This window comes from Gossypium hirsutum, chromosome A03, assembly GCF_007990345.1.
Source record: "Gossypium hirsutum isolate 1008001.06 chromosome A03, Gossypium_hirsutum_v2.1, whole genome shotgun sequence".
Lineage (NCBI taxonomy): Eukaryota > Viridiplantae > Streptophyta > Magnoliopsida > Malvales > Malvaceae > Gossypium > Gossypium hirsutum.
In genome coordinates, this window is record NC_053426.1 from 51985649 (window position 1) to 52004333 (window position 18685).

At 37.1% G+C, this 18685-nt stretch overlaps 1 protein-coding gene across 1 annotated transcript; it reads left to right on the top strand.

Annotated features, from left to right (window-relative positions):
* Window positions 1-1639: 1639 nt before the first annotated feature.
* On the top strand, window positions 1640-2572 carry LOC107887864 (uncharacterized). The gene has a single exon (XM_016812085.1). It carries the CDS (start codon window positions 1640-1642, stop codon window positions 2570-2572), a length of 933 nt encoding a protein of 310 aa, XP_016667574.1.
* The last annotated feature ends 16113 nt before the right edge of the window (window positions 2573-18685 follow it).

Here is an 18685-nt window from a genome sequence, read left to right on the forward strand (position 1 = left end):
TAACATTTCAAGTAACTTAACACATCCATATAGCTAACATGCTAGTAGTATCAAGGCATCAACTAAGATTTGAAGCCTCTTAGCCGAATCCTAACTCTCCAACAACCCCAATTCCATCCATGAGATAGATAGAATTAGGCTAATCATCCAAAGGATGTATAAACCTCCAAAAGCAACATTGAACATACCTTAATCTAAAGAACCACCTTGGCCGAACTTCCCCTCTTCTTCTTCCTCTAGTTACGGCAATAGAGGAGCAACCTAGCTAACTCTCTTTTTTTTTGTTTCTTCTCCTACTAACCACTATTATTTTATTATCCATGCTCTTTATTTTATTATTTTTAACACAAATGTTAACATAACATATTTATAATATCTTTTAACCCATAGCATGGCCGGCCACCATCTAGACTTTTGGCTAATTTGACATGCAAGTACAAGTATTTTCTAACATGCTTTAATAGGCCACTATAACATTTGCCTAGCACATTTCTAAATTTCCTCACATAAATCCTATTTAATAATTTCACATACTAATGAAAAAATTGGAGCATGAAACTTTCACACATGCCTATTTCACATACAATAAACACAAAACTTAATGGTTAATTATTTTTACGACCCGGTTTTGTGGTCCCGAAACAACTTTCTGACTAGGGTCAAATTAGGGCTGTCACAGAATGTGTACACAAGAATGGTAGTTGATGCATCTGCCAATGGTACTTTGTGGGAGAAAACCTTATAATGAAGCATACGAGATCTTGGAAAAGATTGCTAGAAACAATTATCAGTATCCAGCCACGAAAGTTGGGATGGTAAGAGAGTTGTCAGTACCATCGAGCTTGATGTAATCACTTCGTTAACGACCCATGTATCTTCTCTAGCTAATATGATTAAAACCATGAAAAATCCAACTGCATCCCATTAATTGAAATCAGCAAAGTTGTCATGTGTTTATTATGGGGAAAATCATGTGTTTGATGAATGCCTATCAAACCCAGCGTCAGTACACTACATGGGTAATTCCAATTGAAATGGAAATCCATATTCCAACACCTACAATTCAGGGTGGAACCAACATCCGAATTTTAGTTGGGGTAATCAAGTATCTCCTGCTTGCATTGAAGTTTTGTTGAAGTAATATATGGTCAAGAATGATGTTGTTATTTAGATTCAAGTTGCATCTCTCCGAGCGCTTGAAAATCAAGTCGGACAAATAGAAAATGCTCTAAATTCAAGGCCACAAAGAGCGTTGACGAGTGATACCAAGAATTCAAGAACACAAGGCAAGGAGCATTGCAAAGTAATCACCTTTAGAAGTGGGACTCAATTGAGTGATAGTGTTTATGATAATGTGGCAAGAGAGGATAATGCAAGTAAAAATCAGGTGAAGACCTCAAAACCATCTAAAAAGCATACAACATCTAAAAAGGATAAACAAGAAAATGTTATGGTAAAATCAGATCATGTTGCCAACAAAAATGCCACAGCAAAAGAATATCAACAACCTAAAGGACGACCGCCTCTTTCTTTTCCATAACGATTCCATAATTTCAAAGAAGATGCTTGATTTAAAAGATTTTTGGAGATTTTGAAGCAACTCCATATTGACATATCTCTAGTCGAAGCTTTAGAGCAAATGCCGAGTTATGTGAAATTTATGAAACACATAAAGTCGAAAAAGCACAGGTTAAGAGAATTTAAGACTATTCCTCTCACTGAAAGGTGCACAGCAATGTTGATGAATAAGCTACCTCCAAAGTTAAAAGACATAGGGAGTTTCACTATCCCATTTTCAATTGGAAATCATTATGTAGGAAAAGCATTATGTGATCTAGGCGCGAGTATAAATCTAATGCCTATGCTTATTTTCAAAAAGCTAGGAATTGGGAAAGTGAGACCTACCATAGTAACTTTCCACTTGGCTGACGGATCTTACACCCATCCAGAACATAAAATTGAAGATGTATTGGTAAGAGTGGATAAATTTATCTTTCTTACAAATTTTCATATTTTTGAATGTGAAGTTGACCATGATCTACCAATTATTCTTAGAAGACCATTTCTTGCTATTTGTAGAACCCTAATTGATGTACAAAATGGCAAGCTAACCATGAGAGTGAATGATCAAAAGGTTACTTTTAATGTGTTTAATGCATTAAAATGCACAGATGAGAATAAGGAATGTCACATCATTGACTTGATAGAAGCAGAAATGGATGAATTCGCAAAATTTTGCTACGACAATTTTGACAGTGAAGACAATTTGATGGAGCAAGGTGACATAGCAAGTTTTGAAGAGCTTGGTGAATTTATGGAGGCCCGACAGATAATGTATAGGCTAGGAAAGAAATTTGAAATCCTAGATTTATTAGAACAATCTTTTAAGCCTCCTAAACCATTTGTAAAGGAATCTCCCATTCCAGAGTTAAAGCCTCTACCACAACATTTGAAATATGCGTATTTGGGGAATAACAGTATTTTTCCAATCATAATTTCTACTGAGCTAACACTTGATCAAGAGGATAGGTTGTTAGAAGTGTTACGGCGATCTAAAAGAGCATTGGGTTAGACCCTTGTTGATATAAAAGGAATTAGCCCTACATTTTGTATACAAAAAATTTTATTAGAAAGTTGCCACAGCAAATCTATTGAACAACAGATATGGCTAAATCCCATTATAAAAGAAGTTGTGAAGAAAGAAATTATCAAGTGGCTTGATGCTGGCATTATTTACCCAATTTTCGATAGCTCATGGGCAAGTCCTGTGCAATGTGTACCCAAGAAAGGGGATATCACGGTAGTAAGTAATGACAACAATGAGCTCATACCGACTCATAATGTTACGGGGTGAAGAGTGTGTATGAACAACCGCGGGCCTAATAAGGCAACTAGGAAGGATCATTTCCCTTTTCCATTAATCGATCAAATGTTGGACAAATTAGCTAGTAATGCTTTTTATTGTTTCCTAGATTGTTATTCAGGATATCATCAGATTTCCATAGCATTTGAAGATCAATAGAAGATAACTTTCACGTTTCCATATGGACTTTCACATTCAGGTGGATGCCATTCGAGTTATGCAATGCCCCGATAACCTTCTAGCGCTGCATGATGGCCGTAATCTCAAACATGGTGGAAAACTTTCTTGAAGGTTTTATGGATGACTTCTCTGTGTTCGAAAATGATTTTGAAAATTGCTTAAGAAATTTGGAGATGGATTTATGTCATTGTGAAGAAACAAATCTAGTACTAAAAAAGGAGAAATGTTATTTCATGGTACATGAAGGCATTGTCTTAGGACATAGGGTGTCACAATGAGGAATTGAAGTGGACAGGGAAAAAATAGAAGTGATCGAAAATTGACACTGCCCACAAGTGTTAAGGGTATTAGAAGTTTTTTAAGATACGTAGGATTTTATAGAAGATTATCAAGGATTTTTCGAAATCTCTAAACCCTTGTGTACTTTACTTGAACTGAATAAACCTTTTAATTTTGATGATCAATGTTTACAGGCTTTCGAGGAACTCAAGAAGGGACTTGTAGTAGCATTGATTATGGTTGCTCTAAAATGGATATTGCCCTTTGAACTCATGTGTGACTCTAGTGATTATTCTGCGGGAGTAGTTTTGGGTCAAAGGAGAAACAAGGTACTATATGCAATATATTATGCTAGTAGGACATTAACAGAGACTCAGTTTAATTATGCCACTATGAAGAAGGAATTACTAGTAGTGGTATTTGCATTCAACAAATTTCGTTGTTATTATAGGACAAAAAACTCACAGTCTACAAAGATCACTCAGCTATCAAGTATTTGGTACGGAAAAAAGATGCGAAGCCAAGATTGATTAGGTGGATACTCTTATTACAATAGTTTGATTTGGAAATAAAAAATCAAAAAGGAATCGAAAATCTAGTGGCTGACCATTTGTCAAGCATAGAATCGAGGAATGAAGATGAAAGTAAGAAGTGTATTAAGGAAGAATTCCAAGATGAAAAGTTGCTCATTTCCAAGGCATTACCTTGGTATGCCGACATAGTAAACTTCTTAGTAAGTGGTGTAATGCCACTTAACGTCGATGCTCAAAGAAAACAAAAATTTCTTCACGATGCCAAACAATACTATTGAGATGAGCCATTCCTATGCAAGCATTGTGTAGATCAAATAATTTGGAAGTGTGTCCCTAACAATGAGATGCATAGTGTCTTACAACATTGTCACACAACCCTATATAGAGGACATTTTGAGGGTTAAAAATAGCTGCCAAGGTACTCCAATCAGGATTCTATTAGCCAAGTTTATTTAAAGATGCTCATGAATTTTATAGGTCGTGTGACTGTTGTAAGAGAACAGGAAATGTCGTTGCAAAGTATATTGGACATTGAACTATTTGATGTATGAGGAATAGACTTTATGGGTCTATTTGCATGATCCGTGGGAAAGCTCTACATACTTTTGGCAGTAGACTGTGTTTCTAAATGGGTAGAAGAAATAGCCCTAGCCTCTAATGATGCTAAGTCGGTATTGAAATTTTTGCATAAGAACACTTTCACACGATTTGGTACACTAAGAGCCATTATCAGTGACAAGGAATCCCATTCTAGTTGCAAGCTAATGGCCAATTTCGTGCGCAGGTATGGGGTGAAACATAGAATTGCCACAGCATATCACCCATAGACAAATGGCCAAGCTAACATCTCCTATAGAGTAATTAAACAAATTCTAGAAAAAGTGGTGAATCCATCGCGAAAGGACTGGTCTACTAGATTGGATGAAACTCTATGAGCATACCAAACTACATTTAAAACACCACTATATATGTTACCTTTTAAACTTGTTTACGGTAAGTCATGTCATTTACCTGTTGAACTTGAGCATAAAGCACTTTGGGCAATTAAAAAGCTGGACATGAATTGGGCTGCTGCTAGCGACAAGATATTGCTAGAATTGAAAGTGTAACACCCCTTACCTATGTCCTATGCCGGCACAGGGTACGAGGCATTACCAAACTTAAATCTAATCAATCATGTAAAAATTGGCCATAAAATTTGAATTCTATTTAAAAACTTTCATACATATGCTCACCGTCCCTTATATGGGCCTACGGGGCCCAAAACATACATTCAGGGTGGTTGGTTAGAGAGTCACACACCCGTGTGGGTTTCACATGCCCATGTCTTCAACCTGTGTAACTCTCTGTTTATGACATCAGCAAACATTTAGAGTCACACGGCCAAGTCAAACACCCATGTGCTAAGGCCATGTCCCCCACACAGTTGAGACACACTGCCGTGTCTTTGCCCGTGTGGTTAACACTTAGGCTATTTTCCAATCCTTTATGTTACCCTTAATCCTTCACATCTTTATACATACTAATAACACATATCATGACATCATTTTAGTGATTTATCATCTCATATTAAGACACATTCATAACAATAATGCCAACAATATATGGCCAACAAGCATAATCACACCACCTTATCACAAGCATTAGAACATAGCATAGATAGATAGGTTCACAAACCATAATCAAAATTGAGACACACAGCCGTGTCTCTGCCTGTGTGGTTAACACTTAGGCTATTTTCCAAGCCTTTATGTTACCCTTAATCCTTCACATCTTTATACATACTAGGAACACATATCATGACATCATTTTAATGATTTAGCATCTCATATTAAGACACATTCATAACATTAATGCCAACAATATATGGCCAACAAGCATAATCACACCACCTTATCACAAGCATTAGAACATAGCATAGATAGATAGGTTCACAAACCATAATCAAAATAAGACACACCTCTTGGCCATATGCAAATAACTCAATATAAGCCAATGCATTTGGCTAATTATAATAGCACATAACATAAAGATAAGTCCCTATACATGCTACTCACTTAAAAATGTTTTAACGAATCAATATTACAAAGGTGATGGCTTGATAGTGTGATGCTACCTCCGATGATCTCCAATCCCGAGCTGACTGACAACATTAAAGAAAAGGAAAGGAAGGGAGTAATTCATAGCCTAGTGAGACCATATAAAAAATAATAAGCAATTATCAACTTGCTCCTCAAGGTAATACAACCATATTTGCACTTTTACTTATGCTCAGGTAAAGCTGTTTTCTCAAGTCACAGTCACTAAATTATTTATATCTGGAGCTAAAAAACTTCAAATTAAGATCTGTTAATTTTTCCAAAAACTAGACTCACATATATTCTTACCATAAAATTTTTAGAATTTTTAGTTTAGCCAATTAGTACAGTTTATTATTTAAAGTTACCCTTGTTTCGCTATCTGGTAGTTCCGACCCCTCTTCACTTAAAAATAGTTATCTCCTCATGTGGGATTCTTTTACCAATAATTATTTTTGTACAAATTTTAATGATTTTATCAAATAAGAACTGGGGATTTTGAAATTGTTCCGACTCCATTTCACACAAATTCAAATATCTCATAATATGAAATCCTTTTGCTTACCCCGTATTCTTTATATGAAACTAGACTTGATTAGCTTTAATTCCATATTTTATTCAATCTCTAACCCTCTTTCCACTATTTTTGGTGTATTTTCCAATTTGGACTACTGCAGCTGTCCCAAAACTGTTTAGTGTAAAATAAAGGTAACTAAGCTTATAACACCTTTACAAACCATTTTAAACATCATGGTGAAAATACATATTGGTACATCATAAGCAGAGAAACATAATCACAAAACAAGGCCATCAATATATCGTTCTCATAGGCATAGCTTACTTATTTGTATCATTACTAAAGTTGCATCATTTCGTTATCGTAATAGCATTTGAGCTTCGAGTACATACCTGTACATTTTCGACATGCTCACAACATTTCATAGTTTGTTCGTGATACATAAATGGAAATCAGCACAACTTACTCATCACTATCAAATACAATTCATATGTCATATATTGAGCTCACATCTCATACTTTCAAGTAGGTACCTGTACCACTCACAACATGGTCATAACCTTTCTCATTTAGTTTAAACTGTAAATCTCTCCGTTGAACCATTCGGAGTACTCAAGGATATTCGATAAGACTCAAACATAGGGTAGAATGCCGATTCCATGTCCCATACATGGTCTTACACTGGCTCATCCATTAAGTCGATGTCATGTCCCAAACATGATCTCGATGTCATGTCCTAGACATGATCTTACACTGACTATTATAATCGAGGTCGACGCAATGTCCCAGACATGGTCTTACACTGGCTCTCACATATCTGTGTCATGCCATGTCCCAGACTTGGTCTTACACTAACACATCTCATAGTCGATGCCATGTCCCAGACATGGTCTTACACTGGCTCACATCTCGAGGCCGATGCATGTCCCAGACATGTCTTACACTAGCTCTCGTCTCAATGCCGATGCCATGTCCTAGACATGGTCTTACACTGGCTCTCATAATGTGGCCGATGCCTGTCCCAGACATGTCTTACACTAGCACACAAATAACCCAAATGTCATAGTAATATCCCGAATTAGGGCCTAATCAGAATAGTGGTTTCGGGACCACAAATCCAAGATAGAAATAATTATTTTATTATCATTTTAAGTTCTATGGCATGATTTCATGATTGTGTGAAAATTTTGTTTAGAAATTTTATCGATAGAGGGACAATTTGATATTTAGGACTAAATTGCAAAAGTTGTAAAATGTGTGTTCTAGTTCACAAAGGTACTAAGCACTTGTGAGTAATGGGTTTTTAAAGTGGAGGTCTTTGGATAGTAATTAGACCATTATACTAGTTTGGACAAAAATACCTAAAGGAAGATAAAACACCATAGTTTTTAATTAAGGGCATTTTGGTCATTAGGTATTAAAATGAATTAAAAACAAAATTAAAAGCCAATTTTTGTCCATCTTCAACCCCTTGGCCGAATTTCACACGAGGAAGACATAGATAGGGTTTTTCAAGCTTCCAAGCTCAATTGTAAGTCCATTTTAGCCTCGTTTTTAATGTTTCTTACATTTTTGGAGTCCTGGTAACTTGATTAAGCTTATTCTTGCAATAATTTAACCTAGGGTTTATATTTGGAAAAATACCCATAGGTGAAATGTGTTTATTTCGATGTTTTATGATAGAATATGAAGCTTGAAATTGTGTTAAACAACTTTTTCTAAGCGATTTTACATGAAAACGAGTAAAACGACATAATTAGTAAAAATACCTAATGTTCATAAGTACATGTTAGAGTGAGAATTTGATGTTTCCATAGAAGGGAAAAATGATCAGCATGTCATAAAACATAAGAAAATAGGATGAAGTTTAATTTCTGAGCCTTGGGGAAAAAGTGTAAATATGTAAAAGTTTAGGGGCAAAAATGTAATTTTTCCAAAGTTTGAGTCAAGGACTGTTTTAATAAATGTGAGTATTAAATAAGTTAAATTTTTTATTTTAGATCAAGAGAAACAATATTCGATTCGTGATCGAGGGAAAAATAAAGTTTACGAGGAATAGGCTCGATTTCTAACATTTTGTACCGAGCTAAGTTCATGTGTAAATGTAGTAACATAATTGTCATTTTAAGTAATTTAATCTTATTTATATGATATGATGATTATTATCATGAAATATTATGCTTTTTGAATTATTATTTAGTAATATGCAAATTATGTGAGCTACTTGATAAATATGAAATGTTATCAAGTATTGGTTCCGACATTTCGTGGAAGACAGCAAAGATGTGTGATTGAGGAAAATCCCGTTTGAACCTTGGGAATAGATTAGGATACAAGTGACATGTCACTAGGATATTTGAGTTCCGAGCTCATTGAGTTGAGTCTGAGTTCGTGAGCTGTAACTAGGCATCTGAGCTCGTTGAGTTGAGTCTAAGTTCACTTATGGATGCGAACGCCCGAGCTCGTTGAGTTGAGTCCGAGTTCGCTTATGGGCAGGTTACATGGTAGCTTGGATACATAACTTCCTCAGGCTATTGAGTTTGTTTAGCTGCGGGTATGGCACTTATGTGCATGCAATCTGTGTATCCAAATTATATTCCGATGTGTTCAACGGGTGAATCTTAAGTGAATAAGGAGAATACTTAAGACAAAGGTGACATGTTGGTAAGTGTGATGAATGAAAAAATTGGACAGGTATGCGCTTAAACCCTCGAGTTGAAAACTTGGTATGATGAAATCGTGGTAAGATAGTAAATGCAAGTGTAACATGAAGGTCTTGATGATATTTATGCAAATGATGTTTTATGTTGGATTGCATGATTATGTTACTTGCTATTTACATGTGAACTTATTAAGCATTTATGCTTACTCCCTCTTTTCCATTCTTTGTAGTTTCGACAAGCCAGCTCAGAAATCAGGAACCGTCAGAGACTCGCTCACACTATCCGAGGACCATTTTGGTATAATGGCTTGTATATTTTGAGTATGGCATGTATAACATTATAATCATTTTGTGTATATGATCTTATAATATGGCTATTGGGTGGTAAGAAAATGTTTGGTAATGATTAGCCATTGGAATGACTAATCAAGATCATATTTGGTGTTATGTATGCTTAATGTGCTATCTAATCCATGGAAATTCATAAAAAGGTGAAATTTGCTATAAAATAGTATCTTACAGTAGCAAAGACTTGAGTTTTAAAAATCACTAAAAATAGTAGAGACAGAATTAGATAGTGAATAAGATATGAAATTGAAGCTTATTGAGTATATTTCCATATGGAAGAAACAAAATAGGTAAATGAGTTGTATTTCATGAGAAATTTGAGTTTTTTTGAAACAGAGTCAGAGCGATTTTTGGATCCCCTGTTCTAACTTTATAAATTCATTAAAAATTCTAAAAAAATAATTAGGAATCATAATTTATATGAATAGATTTCTTATTGAGTCTACTTTTAAGAGAAACAAACGACATAGTCAGCTGAATTTTGTATAGAGAGAAAAGTGATTTTTAGTGAAAAGAGGTTAGAGCAGTCAAACACTAAAACAGGGGAAATTTTAACTAATAAACTGTACTAATTTGCCCGACCAAAAATTCTGGAAAAAAATTAGTAAATAGATATATGAGTCTAGTTTCAGGGAAAATTTATGGATTTGAATTTCAAGTTTTGTAACTTGAGATATGAATTTTTAGCAATTGTGACGTAGATGGGCAGTTTATTACAAAAGGTGAAATAAATTGTTTGAAATTGTTTAAATGATAATTTATGTCTGTTAACGCCTCGTGCTCGACCCCAGCGACGGTCTCGGGTATGGGGGTGTTACAGTCATGGCATGAATATTCGATTTATTCCTAAGGTTCAACTAGGAGTTTCTACTACATCAATTCACATCATGCATATTCATATTCACAATCAACCAATTTATGTTATATCAAGTCATTCGCACATGATAACAATGTAGTTGCATTATTTACACACAACTTACTCGTTTTAATGAAATATCATATTCCATCAAATTTCCAATGTATTCAATCATCACCCAAATGTTATTAACATTTGGCATCACTTTCTCATATACAATTTCATCAACATATAATTCAATATAATGATAGCAAGATAGATTTCAAGTATATTAACAATAACATGGATATCATGCTTATTTAATCACATGGGCTTACCTCGGTATGAAACGAAGAAATAAGTCAATTATTCAATTATCTTGCTTTTCCCCTGATCTAATTCCGAATTTCATCTTCCTTGATCTATAACAACACATTTAATTTATTTATTCATCATGCTACTCAAATTAGCCCAATTTCACATTTTCGGTAAAATTATATTTTTACCCTATACTTTGTCAAATTTACATTTTTCCCCTAGACTCGTAAAATGAAATGTGTTCAATTTATTTACTACCCATGCATAACAGAACCTTTTTCATGCTTATAGCAGCCCATATTTTCTATTATATCACACATTTACCACCTATTTTATAACTTTTACAAAATGGCCCATTTTAGGCGTTTTCATGAAAATTATTTAACAAAATTTGTTTATTTAACAACCAATATTCATTTTCTTCCATAAAAATATGGCAAAAACATGAATATTCTCATGGAAAAATTCAGACTTTCAACCATTTTGCAAAATAGTCCCCCCATTAGTTAGCTTATACTACAAGGGTCCCAAAAATACAAAAATAATCAAGAAAGACCTCTAAAATCACTTATTGCAAGGGTCTAAAGTTGCTGAAAATTTCAAGCTCCCATGGCCATTTTTCTTAGAGAAAATTGGTGGGAAGAAGAAGATGGAAAAAAAAAGATGATAACTAGGCTTATTATTATTTTTTTATTCATTAGTCAAAATTTGTCACCTAATGCCAACTAACCGTTAACTTTCCATGATTTTTGTCTCCATATCCAACCCCCACATTAATATTTGTTTATTTCCTTAATAAGGACATCTATTTTAACGTTCCATAGCTAATTAAAACCTTTAGCTAATAGAACAAAACTTTATACCTTATACGATTTAGTACTTTTTTTTTCAAAATTAAGCTTAAATTAATTCACCAAAATTTTCAAACATCCATATAATCATGCTATAACACATAAAATAACATGAAAATAATTTCTTGACCTCAGATTTGTGGTCTCGAAACCACTATTCTGACTAGGCCCAAAATCGGGCTGTTACAGAACGAGATGGAAGAATTTCAAACACAAGCATATGAGAATGGTTGTTTGTATAAGGAAAAGACCAAGCGATGGCATGATGCCAGAATTCTACCAAGGCAATTTGAACCTACATAACAGATATTATTGTTTAATTTCATGCTCAGATTATTTCCTGGTAAGTTAAATCTTAATGGTCAGGACCTTTTGAAGTAAATCAAGTGTATTCATATGGTGTTGTCATTGTTAAAGACCTAAGAACATGGGCTACATTCAAGGTTAATGGACAATGCTTGAAGCATTACTGGGGTTCTTCTATTAAGCGTGACAGGTAAAGCGTTAGCCTTCGTGATGTTTGAATGTTTGTTTTCATAAATAAATAGTTTTTTCATTTTATTTCCCATTATTATTTTTTATTCTTATTCTCTTTATTTTTAATACAATTTCATTTCTATTTTTATTATTATGAACAGGAACAAAATAAAAGAAGTAGGATTTGTTAATGTATATAGAGCAGCAGTTTACCGCAACATTACAAAGAAGCATTATGCCATGACAAACTAAATGATAAAGTGTTAATAAAAGAGTTGACCGGTTAAAAAATTCCAAAGAAAAGATTTTTAGGCAGTATGAGGCCCACAATGTAGGGGTCCGTTATTTCATTCCCCCCTAAAAGTCATGCCAATTTTTAACTTTTCTCAACGTCATTAGCCTTCTCCCTCACAATTCCCATTCCCTAAAAGCTATCATCATTATCCCTTTTATTTTCTTCAACTGGTTCATGTTTCCCACTTCTCACAAAGTTCACATTTTCACAGTTCTCTTGTCTTCAACCTCTCTACTATTTTTTGTTTACTACATTATTTTCCTTTTCTATTTCCCTGACCTTCTCTTCAGGGCTAGTGTAAGGAGTACTTCTAAAATAGCAAAATCTTTGTGCACTGGCGCCTCGGAGCCAAAGATATTCTTCAATACTGTTGCAGTTACAAGGTATTCAACTAATATTCTAAAATGGCCATTTTGTTTTGAACTGGGATTTTTATTGAAGGACGAACAACTGGGAAACCACAACTGGTGAAGATTTTGTCTACACCTAGGGGATGTTTTGGGTAAAGTGATAAGAGAGTTTTACACTATAACACCTCTAACCAGTATCCATCACTAGATTAGGGTAAAGGAGCATTACCGGAAGATAACATCAAATAATGAACATTTATTTATCATAATCAAATCACAACATAAAACATAGTAATAATATCCAAACTCATGCATATAATCTCTTTTACAAGCCCTCAAGGCCATAAAAAGACATTAGAAATGAATCGGGACTAAATCAAAAACATATGGGATTTCTAGGAAAAACATAATTTTTTTCAAGCTACAAGGGTCACATGGCCGTGAGGCTAGGCCGTGTGACTCAACGGTTGAGACACAGCCAGTTTCTCCGGCCGTGTGGTCATTCGAAATAGGGACATGCGGTCGTGCCCTAGCCTGTGTCCATCCCCGTGTAACTCACTGACTTGGGTCACACAGCCAAACCACATGCCATGTGCCAGGTCGTGTACCCCTTGAAATGGCCTCACACGCTCGTGTGCTAGGCTGTGTACTAGGCCATGAAACTGCCTGACTTGCAACCTTTAATAAAAGCTACAAGGGACACACGGCCATGTCACCTAGCTGTGTGTCACAAGCAGTTGAGACACACGCCCGTGCCTCTAGCCGTGTAGATGAAAAATAGGCCATTTTAAAGCCATTTTTCTCACCCAAAAACTAGCCACTTGCTCAAACCAAATGTACCTATTTTCATGATTTTAAATAGAACTTAATAAATACATATACAAGCTAGGTTATCATAGAAACTAACCATTCAACCAATATGCCAAAATGGCACCTCAAACTCAACAATCAAACTTGACTAAACACCTACCAAATTCATTCATAATTTAAACCACCAATTGAACAACTTCAATTCCACATTTACCATAATGTTCATATACCAATTACAAGCACAACAAATACCATTATGACCATTTCCACATATACCATTAATCTTGTAACATCCTGATTTTCGGATTTATTCGCGGTTTTCAATATTTTGTGAAGATTTTAAAATTTAGTATTTGGATGTGGAATTAATATTTTGAGTAGGTAAATGGGCTTATGGAAGGCCCATGTGTTGGCCAAAACCCGGTTGAATTTTTGAATTTTTGGACTTAGGAGTTAGGGGTTCTAGCTAGGTGGCCCTTGTATAGAGTTATAGGCAAATTGCATCACAAAAAAGAGCCTTAGTAAAGTGGCAAGGGTGACACCACTAAGCTCCTAAAAAGATGGCGTGTAGAGCATTGGGGAAGGCATGGGATCGATTCCCAGTGTTGACAAATAGATGCATTTATTTTTAAGTGCAGGAAGGGTAAGTGTTGGAGTCCAGGTGGATTCTGCTAGAGGAGAGTTTGAATCAGTCTAAACGCTTGGATTAAGGAGTGATAAGGGGAGAGATTTAAGGGATTAGGAGAGAGGCTAGGAGTTGGCCGAATTTTGGGAATTGAAGAGGGAAAAATCGGCAGAAGGTTGTGAGGTTAGTATTTCGGCACCTAGGGTTTTGAGTGGTGCCGTTCTCTTCTGCTCCGACATCACAAGGTTTTTCTTTTCTCTCCTTTTCCTCTCTAGCCGAAACTACCACTTCCCCTATTTTTCTTTTTCTATTTTTCTTCTTCAAAACCATTCATCAATTCTGCTGTTCATCAACACTTGTGCCGAAACCACAAAAGCTGAAACCTCAAAAAATACATTAGTTGTGCCGATTTCTTCCAAGCCAAATCCTTCGATATTTTTGTGCCTAATAAATGAAAATCATCTTTTCTAAACCCTAGATACCTGTCGGCAATTCTACATCAAAGTTATAGCCCCACATTGTCATCTCCTTCATCTCCCAAAAGCCGAAAAAAACCATAGATTTGGGGGCTTATAGCTGAAACTTCAAAACTCTGGGAGTCGAGTTCTACCATCGTTTGAAAGATAAATCTACACCAATTTGTGTGGAGATCAAAAAGGAGTAAGGTGTAAGTGTTCATCATATCAGATTTGGTCCTATTTTACAAAGTTAGGAAAAGCCGAAGTCCCTAAAATCTAGGGAGGCTGTCGATTTGGGCATGTGGCTCTAAGGGTTTTTAACTGACGTTTTCTATCAATGATTAATGTCTTCTTAAGTGTTGGATTGAAGGCGTGGGTTGTTGGAGCAATCGGATTCGGAGCTAGCTATCGATTTTGGCAAAAAGGTAAGGTTTCAAAGGCTTTTAGGAACATGGTTTGAGCATGGATGAGTAAGTTTTGGGGTTTAGTGATTATGGTATGTAAATAAGAACTGTGCTAATCAATTGTAGGACATCGGAAGAGATCTCAGTAGCAGTCGTCGCGAATCAGGTGTGTACCGAACACCCTTTCTTAGTTCAATTCGGCAAAAGCCGAAATACCGAAATTCCGGCATTTCATGGGCTTGTGAGTATGCGAATGCTCTCAAGATGTGGAGTAATTGTTAGATCTAGCACCGCAAGGTGGTAAGTAAGTTTGTGTGACGTCTTAACGTACTTCGGGAAAAGAGGGCCTCGATGGGCCAAAATTGGGCCCAATGGGCTTACGGACCAATATGGGTAAGAGATGGGCAAAGTAGCATGTTAGTTAGATGGTGGAACCAAATTACATAAAATGGCTTAGTTAGATGGTGGAACCAAATTGCATAAAATGGCTAAAAATTACTGAAATAGCTTGTGTAGTTGCGTAAGTATGAAATTACCCCTAAAGAGCATAATTACCGAAATACCCCTAGGGTTTAAATTGGCTAAACTGCATGATTGATTAATACTGTATTTTACATGATATGCTTTTATTAATATCTGTTGCAAGGGATTAGGGTATTGATGGAGGAAGTATTGAAAGTGGTTCATCCACGTACTGGAGGCTTTGCCTCAACTTACTGATATTTGAGCAGCGTTGCTGCAACTGTGGAGTGTAGGGCTGGGTGGGTTGAGTTATTCCCCACATGGAGTGTAGGGCTGGTACGGGGTAGTGTAGCGGTTGGTGGGTTGAGTAGTCTCCCCAGTTGGGCTTGCATTCATTACTACTATTGTTACTTATGTTACTGAACTGGGCCTGTGGGCCACATTGTTATGTAAAAAAGGGCTAAGGCCTTGCTACTGTATTCTGAAAAGGGCTTCGGTCCACTGTGTACTGTTATCTGGATAGGGCTTAGGCCCAATGGGCTCGAGCTAATTTGGGCTTTGGATGGGTTTTTGTATACATTGAGTTTTCCCAAACTCACCCATTTTTCTTCCATCCTTGCAGGTGAGCCCTAGTTGGTGGACTTGGAGCTGGGTGGGATTCGGAGTGGCCACACGTTTTCTGCAAATTCGTTTTCTTCTGGTGAACTAGATTTTCCATATTTTCGTTTATGGTTTATGGTTTTTGTAATAAGGCCGCTAATTATTTTTATGGTTTGGGTTGTTTCTTTATTATTTAATTCTATTATGATAAAACTGATCTATGAAACCAACGAAATAGATTAGCTCTAAGACGCGTTTTCAAAAACACTAAGTGATTTCAAAATAACACGAATACAAGTAAGACTTCCGCTAAGCAAACGTTTTCAACCTTTTCTTAAGATGGACATAACTAAACGGTTTTCTCAAAATTATACGAGATGTTAGAGTGTGGCAATGGCGGTGTGCATGTCTAGGATTGGATCCGAAGGGAGCTTGGTAGTTAAGCAGTCCGACAGACTCACCTCCTCTCTTTCCTGGTTTCCTACCTGGTGCACAGCTTCCATTCACTTTAACCTACTTTTAAAAGTGTTTTTTACAACACCAACTAAGTCTTTCCAAACTAAGTAATACGACATGTTTTGAACACTTCGATGTGGTGCATCAGATCCGGTCATAACGTCTAGGCCGGGTTTGGGGTGTTACATTTAGTGGTATCAGAGCCTAGGTTGCAACAACTCGGCTGTGGATCGGGTCCGAAAATCTTTTCAAAAAAAAAGTTTTTCTATGAGTTTTTGAAGATGTTCAAAGTTTTTCTATTGTTACACGGGGTTAAATCAATAGGTTTAAAATAAAAGTTTTTTCAAATCAAATATTTTTATTTTCGGTAAACAAAAACATAGGTTTTTTTTAAAAAAAAAATTTAATGGACTGATAAGGAAGTGGCACACTGAATCCTCGGCACCAAGTCTGTAAGTGTTCTTTTTCTGCTTTAAATATTTATATTGAACTGGACTGGAAATAATACTGTAGATAGTACTGAGCCTTAGAGATAGTGTTATTGCTACTGTAGTATTAGGGCTACAAAACTGGGACCGTAGCTAAATTGTGATTGTGCGAAAATAACTCTGAAACTCTATCTGTTCATAAGACATTCTGTAATAAATAGTGAAACCAGAAAACTAATGTCATAAAATTCGTAATCAGATAAATCGTTATGAGTACAAGGGTTACTCGGGGAAGAGGCCGTGGTGGAGGCCGAGGTAGCACCCAAGCTGGATCTACGTCATCTGAACACATACCAGCTGGCGAGGCACGTCCACCACCGGTTAATGAAAATGGGCCGTATGACCGGGCCGCAGGGGATGACGCTTTGTCTCAGGCCATGTTGAGGGTTTTGGAAAGGGTGGCCGGAGCTAACATCGGGCCCATGAATAGGGGGTCCATTTCTGAACAACTTCGAGCCAACGGAGCTGAGATTTTTAGGGGCGTATCTGGAGTGGCCCCAAATGTGGCTGAGTACTGGTTGGAAGCCACAGAGCGGATCATGGATGACCTGGACTGCTCAGTAGAACAGAAGTTGAAAGGGGCGGTGTCGTTGCTGCGGGATGGAGCGTATCAGTGGTGGATTACTGTGAGAGAGGGTACCCCAGCTGAAAGGGTAACATGGGAGCTGTTCAAACAGACCTTTAAGGCAAAATATGTTGGAGCTAGCTATGTGGATGCACGCAGAAAGGAGTTCTTGAATCTGACTCAGGGAAATAAGACCATTGCTGAATATGAGGCGGAGTTTCTACGATTGAGTCGGTATGCTAATGGCATCGTTTCCACCGAATACGAGCGCAGCGTTCGTTTTGAGGATAGCCTCAGAGATGAGTTAAGGGTGCTCATAGCTCCGCAGAGAGAGCGAGATTTCGCTGCACTGGTAGAGAAGGCTAAGATAGCCGAGGAGGTGAAACGAACTGAATGGAAGAATCGTGATAGGGATCGGAATCGGTTCAGGAGGGATGATGGACCAGCGGGTGCTGCAAATCGAAATGTTAAGAGAGCTAGGATGGAGGAACTGGTTCGAGCAGTTTCGGTGAACATAGGTAAACCGCAAGCTTGTGGGGATTGCGGCAGAATGCATCAAGGAGAGTGCTGGAAGCGTTCTGGGGCTTGTCTTCGTTGTGGGTCTAAGGAGCATAGGATTAAGGATTGTCTTAGGAGGGCCACTCAGGCTCAGGGGGCCGAACAAGGGGCTGTGCGACCGGCTCAACCTGTGAGGGATGGACCGCCGCTACCAAGAGGTCGTGGACAAGGTCGCGGTGGTAATGGCCGTGGACGTGGGGCACCCGGCAGGGGTATTGGTAACGGGGATGCTCGTCAGCCAGCTTTGGTGTATGCTGCTCGTCGCCGCGAGGAGGGTGACACACCTGATGTCATAACTGGTACATTTTTTATATATGGTGTACCTTATACTGCTCTGATTGATGTGGGATCAACCCATTCATATGTGGCATATAACATTTCTAGGGCACTGGGTGTGCACTTCAAGGAGACTGTGTGTGGGGTGTCTGTGATAAGTCCTTTAGGTCATTCGGTTAAGGTAGAGAAACTCTTCAAGGAGGTGCCTCTGGAGATTCAAGGCGGGGTTTTCTGTGGGGATTTGATGGAGTTACCGCTTGAAGAATTCGATTTGATACTAGGGATGGATTGGTTGACCAAGCATAAGGCAACTTTGGATTGTGCAACTAAGAGGACGGTGTTAAGGACTGTCAATGATGAAGAGGTAATGATTATTGGAGAACAGAGGGATTACTTA